This window comes from Electrona antarctica (assembly GCF_951216825.1).
Source record: "Electrona antarctica genome assembly, chromosome: 14".
Taxonomy (NCBI): Eukaryota; Metazoa; Chordata; class Actinopteri; order Myctophiformes; family Myctophidae; genus Electrona; species Electrona antarctica.
In genome coordinates, this window is record NC_136795.1 from 5,488,584 (window position 1) to 5,503,654 (window position 15,071).

Here is a 15,071-nt window from a genome sequence, read left to right on the forward strand (position 1 = left end):
GATGACCTGGAGGAGAATTCCCCAGCGGGAATCGAACCCAGGACCTTCTAGCTGTGAGGCGACACAGGCGCTCGGGTGGCACAGTCGTAAAAGTCCCTGCTCTACCACCATGGAGGTTGTGGGTTTCCAATCCACCGTGGTTTTTGTCGGGCGTCTATGCGAACACAATTGGACTGTGTTCGGGGGAGGGAAGCTGGGTGGAGACTGGAGGGGTGATATTTGTCACTGCATGTATTCCTATGGGCTGGGGCGGCACCTGTCAGCAGGGAGTTTTGGGCGGGTACTCCCGGTCGGTGAGCCAGAACTTGGGGCACAACAGCAGTGATGACACAGATGTGTGTAGGGAGGAATGAATTGGCATAACGACTACATTGGGGAGGAAAAGGGGGTGAAAAAAAAATACTATTCTTAATACTATGCTAATTAATGCCGATCCCAATGTCTATATTGTTCAGCCCTGTGCAAAGGTCATTATGGCTGGCAGTTTTTATGACATTACAGATATGTCATTGTATAAAGCTGATAATGAAAGGTGTAAAAGAATCATTAAACCATCATTTATGGCTTTGCATTTATGATTAATCCAAACGTCATCTGTGGACACAGCCGGAAAACAGACGGAGCGATTCAGACTTCCACTTTAGTTTGAATTATATCGTCACTATGTTAAGGCTCTTTTCCTAAATGGGCATTCATTTCATATCTGAAATGATGTTGTGAGGCAGAGACATTTTAGATTGTTATTGTTTTAATTGAGAGAGTGTAACGGTAAAGGAGTGTTTGTCTATGAACGGTAGGAACTTGTGCAAGAGGTTGTAAAAAGAAATGACAGAAACTCTGCTCAAGGTCTAGCGCGCCAAACAAAAGCTATGTGACATTACCGTAGCAGCGGTTTATCAATCGACCTAGGAAACACCCTCAAAACGGGAACTGAATTTAGATTCGGAGCTCTTGGCTTTTTGTTTGCAGTCAGTAAGCTGTTGCTCCTTTCAAACCTACCGTTGCGTGCTGCAAGGTCAAAGTGCAGTATTTCTCTGTGGTGAAATTGTGCTCTTCTACTAGTGTCATTGTGGTAACTGTAGAGTGAGAAGGAAGGTTAAGAAGAGAAGAGGCTTGTCCGCTTGAAGCAACTTGATTCTCACCCTACTACCTGTAGCACTCGCGCCTCCGAACTCGGTGAGTAAATTGTCTTTCTCCATTCCTCTTTTTACGCTCTCTGCCTCTGTGTCACCATCTCAGTCTCATTCAGTCATTTTTGAGTTATTCTTTTTTTAAATTCACAACCTCTGTCATTGCTTGTCTTTTAAGTCTGAATTCTCGCTCTCCCTGGAGTTTATTATGTAGAATATATATACTGTGTTGTCACATGTCATGTCACATGTAGCTTAGAATCGTAGAAGTAAAAAATCTCTCTCATTCCCACCTGTGTATTTTGTATATTATCTACCTTATTTGACCCGTTCCATCACTGTTGAGCAGTGGCTTTACTTTAGTGTCTGTCTCCCCTCCAGGTGTACCAGCCAGGAGCTGAACGATGTGGCTGTGGGCGTTGCTTCCCATCTGCCTTGCTGTCTTTGGGACAGTGGGTATATGGACTGTGTGAGTACCTGCCTTCCTGGTTATCACTTAAATGTCGTCATGTAAATATTTGCTTTGTCATATCATTTGAGCAGAGCCGATGTGAGATATATTCTCATGATTATATATTTCTCGTGCAAGGCCCAGGGGCGCTCCGTCAGCTTATTGGATGGAGCCTCGAAACCCACGTGTAATTCCCTCTCTCTACACTCAGCTTCCTGATCGAGTGTCTGTCTAACGTCTCGTATCTGAAGCAGAAGGGTGATTAACCACCTCAGCTTCGCCTCGGTGGTTAAACTCCCTCGTCGGTGAATTATCTCCTGACAATGACCACCTATAGCCAGATATTATCCCTCACATAATCAATCATAGAAAGTTAAAAGCAGGGTTATTAAAAAAAAGTATAGCACAAAAAGGACATTGCTGACATCGGTCACACACAACAGTTCAATATGAAGTGGCCTTCTGAAATAAGAATGTTTTCATGGCCTGTTCTAAAATAACCCAGGGTCTGCCCCTGCGGTACTCTGAAGTCTAAAGGAAGGCGCGGTGCCACCGAGCAGAAGGCCCGGCCCCCCTGCGCGGTGCCACCGAGCAGAAGGCCCGGCCCCCCTGCGCGGTGCCACCGAGCAGAAGGCCCGGCCCCCCTGCGCGGTGCCACCGAGCAGAAGGCCCGGCCCCCCCATCCATGGTGCATAGTTTGGGAATTTGGAACCACAAGTAGGAATTTATTTGCAGATCTGAGGGTGCGGCTGGAGGTTGTTTTTGGAGGGTTGATTAGTTTCTGTAGGTATGGAGGGGCATGTCCGTTTATGCAGTTTGTGAGTGATGATTAGCAGGACCATGTAGTTGATCCTGGCTGAAACGGGGAGCCAGTGAGTGATGATTAGCAGGACCATGTAGTTGATCCTGGCTGAAACGGGGAGCCAGTGAGTGATGATTAGCAGGACCATGTAGTTGATCCTGGCTGAAACGGGGAGCCAGTGAGTGATGATTAGCAGGACCATGTAGTTGATCCTGGCTGAAACGGGGAGCCAGTGAGTGATGATTAGCAGGACCATGTAGTTGATCCTGGCTGAAACGGGGAGCCAGTGATGATTAGCAGGACCATGTAGTTGATCCTGGCTGAAACGGGGAGCCAGTGAGTGATGATTAGCAGGACCATGTAGTTCATCCTGGCTGAAACGGGGAGCCAGTGAGTGATGATTAGCAGGACCATGTAGTTCATCCTGGCTGAAACGGGGAGCGATGATTAGCAGGACCATGTAGTTGATCCTGGCTGAAACGGGGAGCCAGTGATGATTAGCAGGACCATGTAGTTGATCCTGGCTGAAACGGGGAGCCAGTGAGTGATGATTAGCAGGACCATGTAGTTGATCCTGGCTGAAACGGGGAGCCAGTGAGTGCAGTGAGAAAAGGAAGTCATGTGGTCGTGCTTAGGGACTCATTAGGACCCTGGCAGTGCTGTTCCTGTTCTGGATGTATTGCAGCTTCTGAAGACTCTTGCCAGGCATCCCAATGAAGAGGGCGTTGCAGTAGTCCAGTCTAGAGGAGATAAAGGCATGGACAAGCTTCTCTGCATCTGACTGGGTTAGAAGGGGGGCAGCGTTTGGAGATGTTTTTGAGATGATAGAATGCAGTTTTTGCACAGATGCTTTATATGGACATCGAATGTCAGGTGAGGATCGAAACTTAACACAGGTTTGTGACTGAGGAGGAGAAGGGGATGACCTGGTCGTCGAAGGTGAGATGAGATATGGGGTTTCAGTTTTATGGGAGATTCAGTTTTGTTACTCTGTAACTGAAGGATGTTGTTGCTCATCCATGCCTTTATCTCCTCAAGACAGGTGGTATATATGTACAGCATAGTATAGCATATATGTATAGTTTATATGTATAGTGTCATTATATAGATATGTTCTAGTTATAGTTTATATGTATAGTGTCATTATATAGATATGTTCTAGTCACGTTCTTAGCTTACGCATGTTTCGCGATAAATGCATTTTACATATGTGATGTATTCCCATGCTTTTTGTTCTTGCTTAATGTAAGTCGCTCTGTATTAAGAGCGTCTGCTAAATGCCTAAATTGTAAATTGTAAATTGTAAATTGTGAGACATGACATGGCTGCAGAGGAGCCGCATGATGATTATAAGCGGGAAGTCATCATCAACGACGAGTCATTTACCGTTTCTTTATTTCTTCCTTTTAGGTATGGAATAGCTGTGTCGAATGGTTCAGTGAATGTAACCGAAGGGTTCCCTTATATCAGGTTGGTGTCAGTTCCTCGTGTACATGAGCTTAACCCATTGAGACCTGGAACGCATCCATGTCACGTTAGCGTTCAACCACATTAACCATTAACCCATTTTGGGGCGGGAACCCCTTTTGGTGTTTTAAACATTGTTATAATTTAGCTATTGAAATATAGCAGATCTACAAGCTCATAGCGCGCCACCGAGTGGCGCGCTATGAACTTGTAGGTCTGCTATTTTTGAAAAATCGTTAAAATGTGCCTCAAATCTTTCCGAAAATTGTCATGATTTAGAAAACTTTTTTTTTTAATTTCGACGTCAGGCCTGAATGGGTTAACCCATTTAGGCCTGACGTCGAAATTTAAAAAATGACTTTTTTAAAATGTATATTTTTTTCTGAAAAACCTCATGTTTTTATATCAGTAGTTCTCAATATTTCATGTCAAGGACCCAAAATGTATATGTAATATGCTGCCGACACCCATCTGAAAATATGTTGTTCCAGGTAGTTTGAGTTTAAAACTGAAACTGGATATATATTCAAAGATGTGAGGCACATTTTCACGATTTTTCAAAAATAGCAGACCTACAAGCGCATTGACACTTCAGATGTCCTGATTTTCCAAGACCTGCTCACCTTAAACCTTAGATAGCATTTTATGTAGACATAGCACTCTATAGAGCGTCGCAGTCCCGCCTCCTACCCTGGACCAGGAAATGAAACCCAATGCATTATTCTCATAGACATTTCTTAAAGTATTTATTTAAAGACGGTTACGCCACGGACAAAGCCAACTCGAGTCGTGACAACTCATGACAACACAAACAATATTTTGGATCAAACAAATAATTACAAAGAAGTTAAACAACAAAAAAAGTGTTGTAACCTGCCGTTTTTTTCTTCTTTCTAATTATTTGTTTGGTCCAAAATATTGTTTGTGTTGTCATGAGTTGTCACGACTCGAGTTGGCTTTGTCCGCGGCGTAACCGTCTTTAAATAAATACTTTAAGAAATGTCTATGAGAATAATGCATTGGGTTTCATTTCCTGGTCCAGGGTAGGAGGCGGGACTGCGACGCTCTATAGCAGGGGGTTTCAACTGATTGTGAACAAGGGACCACCAACCTGGGGACCACTGTTGTGTTGGGTGGGGATTAGTGCTTTTGTAACACTGACTATTAATTTCCTAATAATAATAATAATGACTCAACCAGACAATCCGGTGCACTCCCCCCCCCCCCCTCTTCAGATTCTAACTCCCTTTTTCTGTTGAATTTCTTGACCTCCAACTTGTCAGTAAAATGACAACATGGACGGTCATCATAAGTCACCAGGTCATTCAGTTAACGGTTTCTAATGACAACATGGATGGTCATCATAAGTCACCAGGTCATTCAGTTAACGGTTTCTAATGACTACATGGACGGTCATCATAAGTCACCAGGTCATTCAGTTAACGGTTTCTCAACTAGTGGAAAGAAAACGTTTAAAATCAAAATGAGTGGTCTGTTCAGGGACCACATGCAATACTTCCACGGACCACCAGTGGTCCACGGACCACCTGTTGAAAACCCCTGCTCTATAGTGTATACACTACAGTTCCAATTAACTGTCAGTTGGTTTTGGAAATAAATGATTGAATATTATATGAATATTCTTCAATATTTCAAATTACATTTCTGTAAAATAATTAGCCCAAGTCTACCTCAGTGCCTCTGGGCTATATATGCAAAACGAATAATGCCGTCAAGTCAAGAGACGTTGATATGAAAACCATGGCTTATTAATTGGCATACAAATATGTTTGTAGTATAACTGTACCATTGTGTTTGTACACACCGCTCGGTCAGTCAATGAACCCCAAAAGCTGTGCATTACCCCGATAACATGCTTCACTCTCTCTTTAACACAGTTTTTATATTAAGTGATTTGGGGATTTTTTTTTTAAACAGGAAAATGTCTTTATGATGATTTTGATGTCAGACGTCTGTTCTCTATTTTGCAATATGTGGCCACTTCTTCACACATACTTGTATTTATGGGCGTGGCAGAGTTGGATTATAGGATACAGGTTGTATTTATGGGCGTGGCAGAGTTGGATTATAGGATACAGGCTGTATTTATGGGCGTGGCAGAGTTGGATTATAGGATAAAGGTTGTATTTATGGGCGTGGCAGAGTTGGATTATAGGATACAGGTTGTATTTATGGGCGTGGCAGAGTTGGATTATAGGATACAGGCTGTATTTATGGGCGTGGCAGAGTTGGATTATAGGATACAGGCTGTATTTATGGGCGTGGCAGAGTTGGACTATAGCATACAGGTTGTATTTATGGGCGTGGCAGAGTTGGATTATAGGATACAGGTTGTATTTATGGGCGTGGCAGAGTTGGACTATAGCATACAGGTTGTATTTATGGGCGTGGCAGAGTTGGATTATAGGATACAGGTTGTATTTATGGGCGTGGCAGAGTTGGATTATAGGATACAGGCATCAGCATTCAAAGTTTGCTTTAAAAAAATATGCATATTAAAAGATTTGCACAAATGTTCACGATTTTTCCAAAATAGCAGATCTACAAGCTTGTCAGATAGATATACAAGCTTGTATATCTGCTATTTTCTGAATAGCCATTTTTTAAGACACATATGCTTTCCTTTTGTAATAGGTTAAATGATGTATTAATCATGCCATTTCTATCTCCCTCTAGTCAATGTGGTACGTTCACCCCACAGAGCTGTGTCTTTTCCCAGATCTGCAACATCTGTGCTGTTTTAGGTAATGGCACTTTTTTTATATTTGTAAGCTTTTTTTCAGGATGTCTTTCACAAAGCTTTTCCTCAACAAGTGGTGTGTCTCAGTGAGGCGATATGTGCTTGGAAAAGAACACACGGAAATGCATAAGGGGCAAAAGTGTTATTTGGCATACCACTCAAGGTATATACTGTTTGTTTTTTTCTTTCTAAATGGTATATCATTTTTAAAAATGGTTTATACAAAAATGTAGGGCTGGGTGCAGGACCAAATAAGTATACCGGTAATGGAAAAGGAGAATAATGTCTGCACATTGCAAAGTATCTCCCAAAGTATTTGACTGTATTAGTGCATTATGCTTTGGTGTTCGTGCATGCCGTCTTCAAGATGGAACTTGGAAAACAATTTAAACCGTTATTATATTAGCATTACAGAACTATTACACTTAGTGAATATAGTGATGCACGATATATTCGGTAGCATATCGATATCGGACATATAAATGCAACATCGGATTCGGTATCGGATCTGTCTCAAAATAATCCAGATTACTTTCACAGACGTAATAACGATGTGACCGTCAATGGCTCTGTCGCTTTTGTTTTGTGTATTTCTAATGTTTGAAGGCAGCATAATCCGTATTAATATCGGAATCGGTATCGGCAGATATGACCCTGCAAATAATCAGAGATCGTATACCGGTCATAATTTCATAAACGTGCGCCCCTAACTTTTTATAGTAGTGAAATTGAAATTTAATTTGAAAGTGAAATTTAATTGTAGTGAAATGAATCTTCCTTTCAAAAAGCCTTTGGTATCTGGTGACCTACTCTCTCTCTCGCTCTCTCTCTCTCTCTCTCTCCCCCCCCCCCCCTCTCTCTCTCTCTCTCTCTCTCCCTCTCTCTGTCTCTCTCTCTCCCCCTCTCTCTCTCTCTCTCTCTCTCTCTCCTTCAGCTCTGTGGATTGTAGTGATCAGGTTCCAACAGGTCAGAGACTACGGTTGCCATGGCAAAGCCAACATCACCAGCATCGTCCTGGGGTTCATCTCCGCCTTAGGGATCTCCATCATTGGAAACTTTCAGGTAAACTCCTCTTCAACCAGCCAAAATTCTCACATGTCTCCCCCCTGCTCCGCTCCCTGCACTGGCTCCCAGTCGCTGCCCGCACAGAATACAAAACTCTGATGCTGGCATTCAAAGCAACCAAAGGTATGGCTCCCCCATATCTTGCAAGCATGATTGAACCCTACAAACCCATGTTTCTGTGTCAGTGGTTCTCAATCTATTTCATGTCAAGGACCCAAAGATTATATGTAATTGGCCGCCGACCCTCATCTGAAATTATGTTGTTTCAGGGACCCTCCCCAGAAGCAATGATTTTAGTTAGAAACGTTCTCTGTGAAAGCATACATTCAAAGATTTGCGCCACATTGTCACAATTTTTCCAAAAAATAGCAGATCTACAAGCTCGTAGCGCGGCACTCAGTGCCGCGTTTTGAGCTTGTAGATCTGCTATTTTTCAATAGCTAAAGTATAAGATAATGCTTAAAAATGGGTTATTAATTGCTAAGTTCCAACCCATCACATCTCTTTTCCCTGCAGCAATCGGTCGTAATGGGCGCCCACTTGTTGGGGGCGACCCTGGCCTTCTTCATAGGCCTGGCCTACTTCTGGGTGCAGCTGTGGCTGACCTACCGGACCGAGGCGTCTAAGGACAAGCGCTGGGTGGGGCCTCCCAGAGCCGCCTGCTGCACCATCTGTACCATTCTGGTCATCATCAGTATCCTCCATACCTCCTATTAGTGTTGATTGATTGGCCTTAAAAGGATATATCGGTATCGGTGAAATAATATATCGGTTTTTAGCAGATATTTTATTTTGAAATTATTATGTTGAAAAAATGATTTAAAAAAAGCCTGAAAAAGCCTTTTGTTTTGATGAAGGCTGCAAATTATATCAATGTTTTCTGGGGAAGCTTTCAAAACAGCAGTGGCGTGCACAGACATTTAGAGGGGCAGGTGCTCAAGTGAAAAAAGGGCACCTTGTGCAGCGCGTGGAACCGGCCGGTTGCCTTAATCCATTGAGACCTGGAACGCATCCATGTCACGTTAGCGTTAGCGTTTTAAACATTATGTTATAACTTAGCTATTGAAAAATAGCAGATCCACAAGCTCATAGCGCGCCACCGAGTGGCGCGCTATGAACTTGTAGGTCTGCTATTTTTGAAAAATCGTTAAAATGTGCCTCAAATCTTTCCGAAAATTGTCATGATTTAGAAAACTTTTTTTTTTAAATTTTGACGTCAGGCCTGAATGGGTTAATAGTGTGAGATTTATAGATTTCGGGGCATAAATAATATATTAGAAGCTTTTTTTTTAATCAAGATTGATTAATTTCACCATGGTTCACATACTGTACACTGTACTGTTTTTTTTCCTGTTTTTTTTCTTCAAAAAGGGCACATTGCTGTGCAGAGGGCAAGGGCAGGTGGTGCTCCAGCACCCCCTAGTGTCCATCTGTGCACGCCACTGCAAAACAGTCAACAGTCAACTGCTTTTGCCACAAGCCTATTATATTGAGTGTGTAGACAGTAGACACAACAGTGATAAATTAGTGCAAAGAATATATTTAGTCCTCTTAAACAAATCTAATTCATTAGCTTTTGTTCCTCTTGTTCCTGTTTTGCATCTCGATGCTTTATTTTAAACCCATTTCGGACTGAGGCCGATTCTTAAAAAACGCCTTCTAAATCCTTTTTTGAAAAACTTCAAATATTTATTCAAAAATGACAAAAATGTTATGTTGCTATATACTGTACATAGCAACAAGAACACCAAAAGGGGTTCCCGTCCTGAGAGCACAGATTATTGAGGGACGCTAGCCCCTCCTATTTGCTATAGCTATAGTGTAGATGTTGTCCTAACACAAACTGTGTCAAGATTAAACAATGAAGCAATAGAGCAAATATACATGTCACGTCATGATGACAAATTAATAAGAATTTCCTTTACTGTTGTTTTGGAAAGATTAGTACAGTTCATAATAACTCATGTATTTTCAAAGGCTGCACAGTTTGTGAAACTAAACTTGTTGACTTAGTAAATGAGTTTTACTGTACTTTTGCTCGAGATGTAATCATCTGGCTCTGTCCGTGGACCTAATGACCTTTCAGTCTGACGTCATGGCTCTGTCCGTGGACCTAATGACCTTTCAGTCTGACGTCATGGCTCTGTCCGTGGACCTAATGACCTTTCAGTCTGACGTCATGGCTCTGTCCGTGGACCTAATGACCTTTCAGTCTGACGTCATGCTGACACTGTTATGTTGCGGCAGCGACACAATATAAGACAGTCGAACGGAGTCACAGACCTGCACAACTTGGGACCAGCGAGCTTGGACCCGCATTAGAGACAGGAGTTCTTTAAGAGCTCTAAGGAGCAACAACAGAGACAGGCGTTCTTTAAGAGCTCTAAGCAGCAACAACAGAGACAGGAGTTCTTTAAGAGCTCTAAGCAACAACAGAGACAGGAGTTCTTTAAGAGCTCTAAGCAACAACAGAGACAGGAGTTCTTTAAGAGCTCTAAGCAACAACAGAGACAGGAGTTCTTTAAGAGCTCTAAGCAGCAACAACAGAGACAGGCGTTCTTTAAGAGTTCTAAGCAACAACAGAGACAGGAGTTCTTTAACAGCTCTAAGCAGCAACAACAGAGACAGGCGTTCTTTAAGAGCTCTAAGCAACAACAACAGAGACAGGCGTTCTTTAAGAGCTCTAAGCAACAACAGAGACAGGCGTTCTTTAAGAGCTCTAAGCAACAACAACAGAGACAGGCGTTCTTTAAGAGCTCTAAGCAGCAACAACAGAGACAGGCGTTCTTTAAGAGCTCTAAGCAACAACAGAGACAGGCGTTCTTTAAGAGCTCTAAGCAGCAACAACAGAGACAGGCGTTCTTTAAGAGCTCTAAGCAGCAACAACAGAGACAGGCGTTCTTTAAGAGCTCTAAGCAACAACAGAGACAGGAGTTCTTTAACAGCTCTAAGCAGCAACAACAGAGACAGGCGTTCTTTAAGAGCTCTAAGCAACAACAACAGAGACAGGCGTTCTTTAAGAGCTCTAAGCAACAACAGAGACAGGCGTTCTTTAAGAGCTCTAAGCAACAACAACAGAGACAGGCGTTCTTTAAGAGCTCTAAGCAACAACAGAGACAGGCGTTCTTTAAGAGCTCTAAGCAACAACAGAGACAGGAGTTCTTTAAGAGCTCTAAGCAACAACAGAGACAGGCGTTCTTTAAGAGTTCTAAGCAACCACAGAGACAGGCGTTCTTTAAGAGCTCTAAGCAGCAACAACAGAGACAGGCGTTCTTTAAGAGCTCTAAGCAACAACAGAGACAGGCGTTCTTTAAGAGCTCTAAGCAACAACAGAGACAGGCGTTCTTTAAGAGTTCTAAGCAACAACAGAGACAGGCGTTCTTTAAGAGCTCTAAGCAACAACAGAGACAGGCGTTCTTTAAGAGCTCTAAGCAACAACAGAGACAGGTGTTCTTTAAGAGCTCTAAGCAACAACAGAGACAGGCGTTCTTTAAGAGCTCTAAGCAACAACAACAGAGACAGACTCTTTTCGTTACAGATCAGTTGATATTCAGTGAGTTGCAGAGTTTGTCAGATCAGTTGATATTCAGCGAGTTGCAGGTGTGTCCAACGATGCACTGGACAGTGCATCTGAGAGGATGTTTGCATGATGCAGTGACCGTGGGTCACCACGAGCTGTACTCATTTGGAAGTTGCTATCAATCACGTAAATCACGAGAGAATCACGCCATTGTGTACGTCTTCAACACTTTGTCTCTGAGATGGAGGACGTTGCCCCCTGCCGTGACACCTGGGAAAAGAAACCTTGAGGTTCCCTCCAGCCGCCAGTTCCATACAGCTGTGCTGGTAGGAGATATCGTCTACATCTGGGGAGGGTACGACTCCACAATGGAGTGCGACATCGTGCTTTATGCATTTGATGTCGACGCCCACACATGGTTCACACCCAGCGTTTCCGGGACTGTTCCTGAGGGGAGGATAGGCCACTCAGCCTGTGTCTTGGGGAAGGCCATGTTTATCCATGGAGGAATAGCCCTGTCATGGACGAATGACATCTCCAAGTTGGACACCACCACAATGGTCTGGACTTTAATTAACGCCAGAGGCACTCCACCACCTGCTACAAGTGCTCACTCTGCCACCATCATCGGGACAAAGATGTTTGTATTTGGAGGCGAAGGCGGCCAGAGGGAGAAGTACAACACCATCAGAGTGTTTGACACAGAGACCAACAACTGGATAAACACACCTTCTACACAGCCTCTTCCAGAACGACGTCACGCTCATTCACCCTTTTCCTACAATGGAGAGCTGTACATATTTGGGGGCTTTAAGGTCAATGATCTGACCTTAAATGATCTGTGGAAATACAATCCAGAGACTTTCTCCTGGAAGGAGGTTAAGCCCAAGGGGAACGGCCCGTTAAGGATGATGCATGGCTGCTGTTTCATTGTGGGAGATGGTATCATCCTCTTCGGAGGGTACTCTGATGACCTGTTTATCTTAGACTTGAGTCCTAGTCTGAAGACATTATGCAAAGTAGCAGTTATTCAGTACGATCTGGATCAGTCTGAACTCCCACATGACATCAGGTGGGAACTGGCAGCCATGAATAAAGAATAAATTAAATATGGCCGCTGACCATATCGCCACCTAGGCTATGATGTAGCCTGATGTAGCGCGTTGCATGTGTTTGACTCCATCCCTGTCGGCCCATATTTGGGCAACGTATCAGCACAGTTCTACCGCCATTGATAGTTCCATGCAAGGTTATAATAGTTTTGATTGAATCATTTTTCTTAATTCATTTTTAGAACAGTTATTTCCTAATATTGATACATTTTACAAAAGCCTTGGTAGTGGATGTACTAAAGTCAAGTGTAACCCTAACCCTAAAAAAAACCCTTCCTTTAGTTTTAGATTTTTAACAGAAACAAACAAACAAAGACAAACAGACAGAAAGTAAAAAGAGATACATTCTGAGACCAGGGAAGCACGTCATAAACAATATGATACCCTAATGACACATGAGACATATATATATTTTTAAAATATATTTGCCGTTATGTACATGTATATAAAGAGATCCATGGCTTTCCACCAACCTTAGCGTTGTGTCACCATGATGACGGAAAGACAATCACATAACACAGAAGATAAAAACCGCCCAAAACACAAAGACCTTAAAATGTTATTTCTCTGAACCCAATTTGACCTGAGATCAGATTCTAAAAATGTCTTCTACATCCTGACAGTTTTCTGAAAAAGCTATGTTTCTATGTCAGTCGTTCTTCGATTTTTCAAAAATAGCAGATCTACAAGCTCATAGCGCGCCACCGAGTGGCGCGCTATGAGCTTGTAGATCTGCTATTTTTCAATAGCTAAAGCATAACATAATGCTAACACCAAAAGGGGTTCCCGCCCAAAATGGGTTAAAATGTTATTTCTCAAAAACCAAATCCTGTTTGACGTGCATACATGCCCCAGTCAGACCATCGTTTTGTAAATCTGTCCATTTGTAGTCGAAGTGAAAAAGTGAAAACGCTTTTAGTTTTAGTTTTAGTTTTTGAGGGGCGCTAGGGGCCTCCTATACCCAGCTTTGAGTGTTTGTGTAAACACAAACATTGTCTAAAGTAAACACAAACAATGAAGACAAAAGTGAGGACACTAATTGTGATTGGCTGGAATGAGATGATGTATATGATGATGCATGATGATAAGAGTGCCCCTCACTTCACACAGGTGTGATTTCTTTCATTAAAAAAAAAGAAGCTAATATTAAAGTTGCCCATAGACACAGCTATTCTACCTCTCACTTTTAGAGATACACACCACTTTTTGAGTGGTGTAAACCACTCCTACAACTGGCTTTGTTAGTCTGTCTGTCTGTCTGTCTGTCTGTCTGTCTGTGCAGAAAAAATGAGCATGGTTGCTACGGTCACCCAGTTCACCCGGGTGTGATTTCATTACGTCAGACATTACGTCAGACCACAGCTGATCAGGCTATATAAGACCTTACACCACTCAGTTCACACGGGTGTGATTTTTTATCTTCTTGACCAGTGTCTTTGGCAGCAAATTTTGATTTTAGTTTTAGTCATAAGTCTCTTCAATAGTTTTCATTTAGTTTCAGTCACATATTAGTCACCTGGAATGTCTTAGTTTTAGTCGACTAAATATCCTAAGATTTTAGTCAACTAATATGAATCTACAGTTGATTTAGTCGACTAAAATGTATTTTGGTGGGCCTTGATGCCACCGCAATGACTGTTTTTAACACTTGAAACACGCTGAAAATAGCCGATCTACGAGCTCTTAGATTGGCTATTTTCAGCATGCAACCAAGTGTAAAATGACTTATACTGGATCTCTTGTCCACTAGTCCCCTTCCTAACATGTTAGGCTAGTTTTTATTTGTTGACGGAATTGTCAGTATATATGTAGTCTTAGTTTTAGTCATCATAGATTAGTTTTCATTTAGTTTCCATTTAGTTTTCGTCAGTGGAAAAAGGTACAGTTGGAGGCCATCGATATTGTCCTTTTCTTTTTGCTGAGGTTTGCGTGATCTGCGCAAAAGGACAGTTAACCCATTTTGGGCGGGAACCCCTTTTGGTGTTTTAAACATTGTTATAATTTAGCTATTGAAAAATAGCAGATCTACAAGCTCATAGCGCGCCACCGAGTGGCGCGCTACGAGCTTGTAGGTCTGCTATTTTTGAAAAATCGTGAAAATATTTATTTCAGAAAACTGGAGGATTTAGAAGGATTTTTTTAAAATTTGAGGTCAGGCCTAAATGGGTCAAATGATAAGGGACAATATCGGTGGCACCCAACTGTATAGTCGACGAACATTTTTCGTCTTGGTTTTAGTCGACGAAATCAACACTGTTCTTGACTATTGTTGGTCCTTGACTGCCCTTTTCCTCCAGTGGCTGTTCTTCACAACACCGGCTACAAGAGCGGCGCGGCGGTGTGCGAGTGGGCCCTGGTCATGCTGTTCTTCTTCCTGTTTGCTCTGTTCGCTGCCGAGTTCAGACACATCGACTGTCACCGCCTCACGGTGCAGAGCATAGCGCCAGGCCAGCAGCGCACGGGGGAGATGCATCGTCAAGGACCCCCATATTGACACTAATTAGCCCACGGACCCCCATTTGAAAAGTTATGCCAAGGACGCCAATAAGAGAAGATCTTTACGGCTCTAGCAGTGATTTTCAACCCGTTTAATGTCAAGGACCCCCAGTTTGACATGCATTAGTCTACGGACCCCCATTTAATAGCATTTCTATCTCTGGGACCCCCAATTTATATAGTAAAAAATGCTAAATTAACTCGGAGAGTTAACAACTCAGAGAGTGTACATGTGTACACTCTCTGAGTTACAGGCCCATAAGGGTT

The 15,071-nt window shown here is 42.6% G+C and overlaps 1 protein-coding gene across 1 annotated transcript; it reads left to right on the forward strand.

Moving 5' to 3' along the window:
- Nucleotides 1–1,534: 1,534 nt before the first annotated feature.
- On the forward strand, nt 1,535–14,802 carry tmem150b (transmembrane protein 150B; the record flags this gene model as incomplete). The annotated part of the gene is made up of 6 exons (XM_079519780.1): nt 1,535–1,599; nt 3,794–3,853; nt 6,548–6,615; nt 7,546–7,673; nt 8,193–8,370; nt 14,606–14,802. The coding sequence occupies 6 exons, from the start codon at nt 1,535–1,537 to the stop codon at nt 14,800–14,802; spliced, it is 696 nt and encodes a 231-aa protein (XP_079375906.1).
- Between the last annotated feature and the right edge of the window lie 269 nt (nt 14,803–15,071).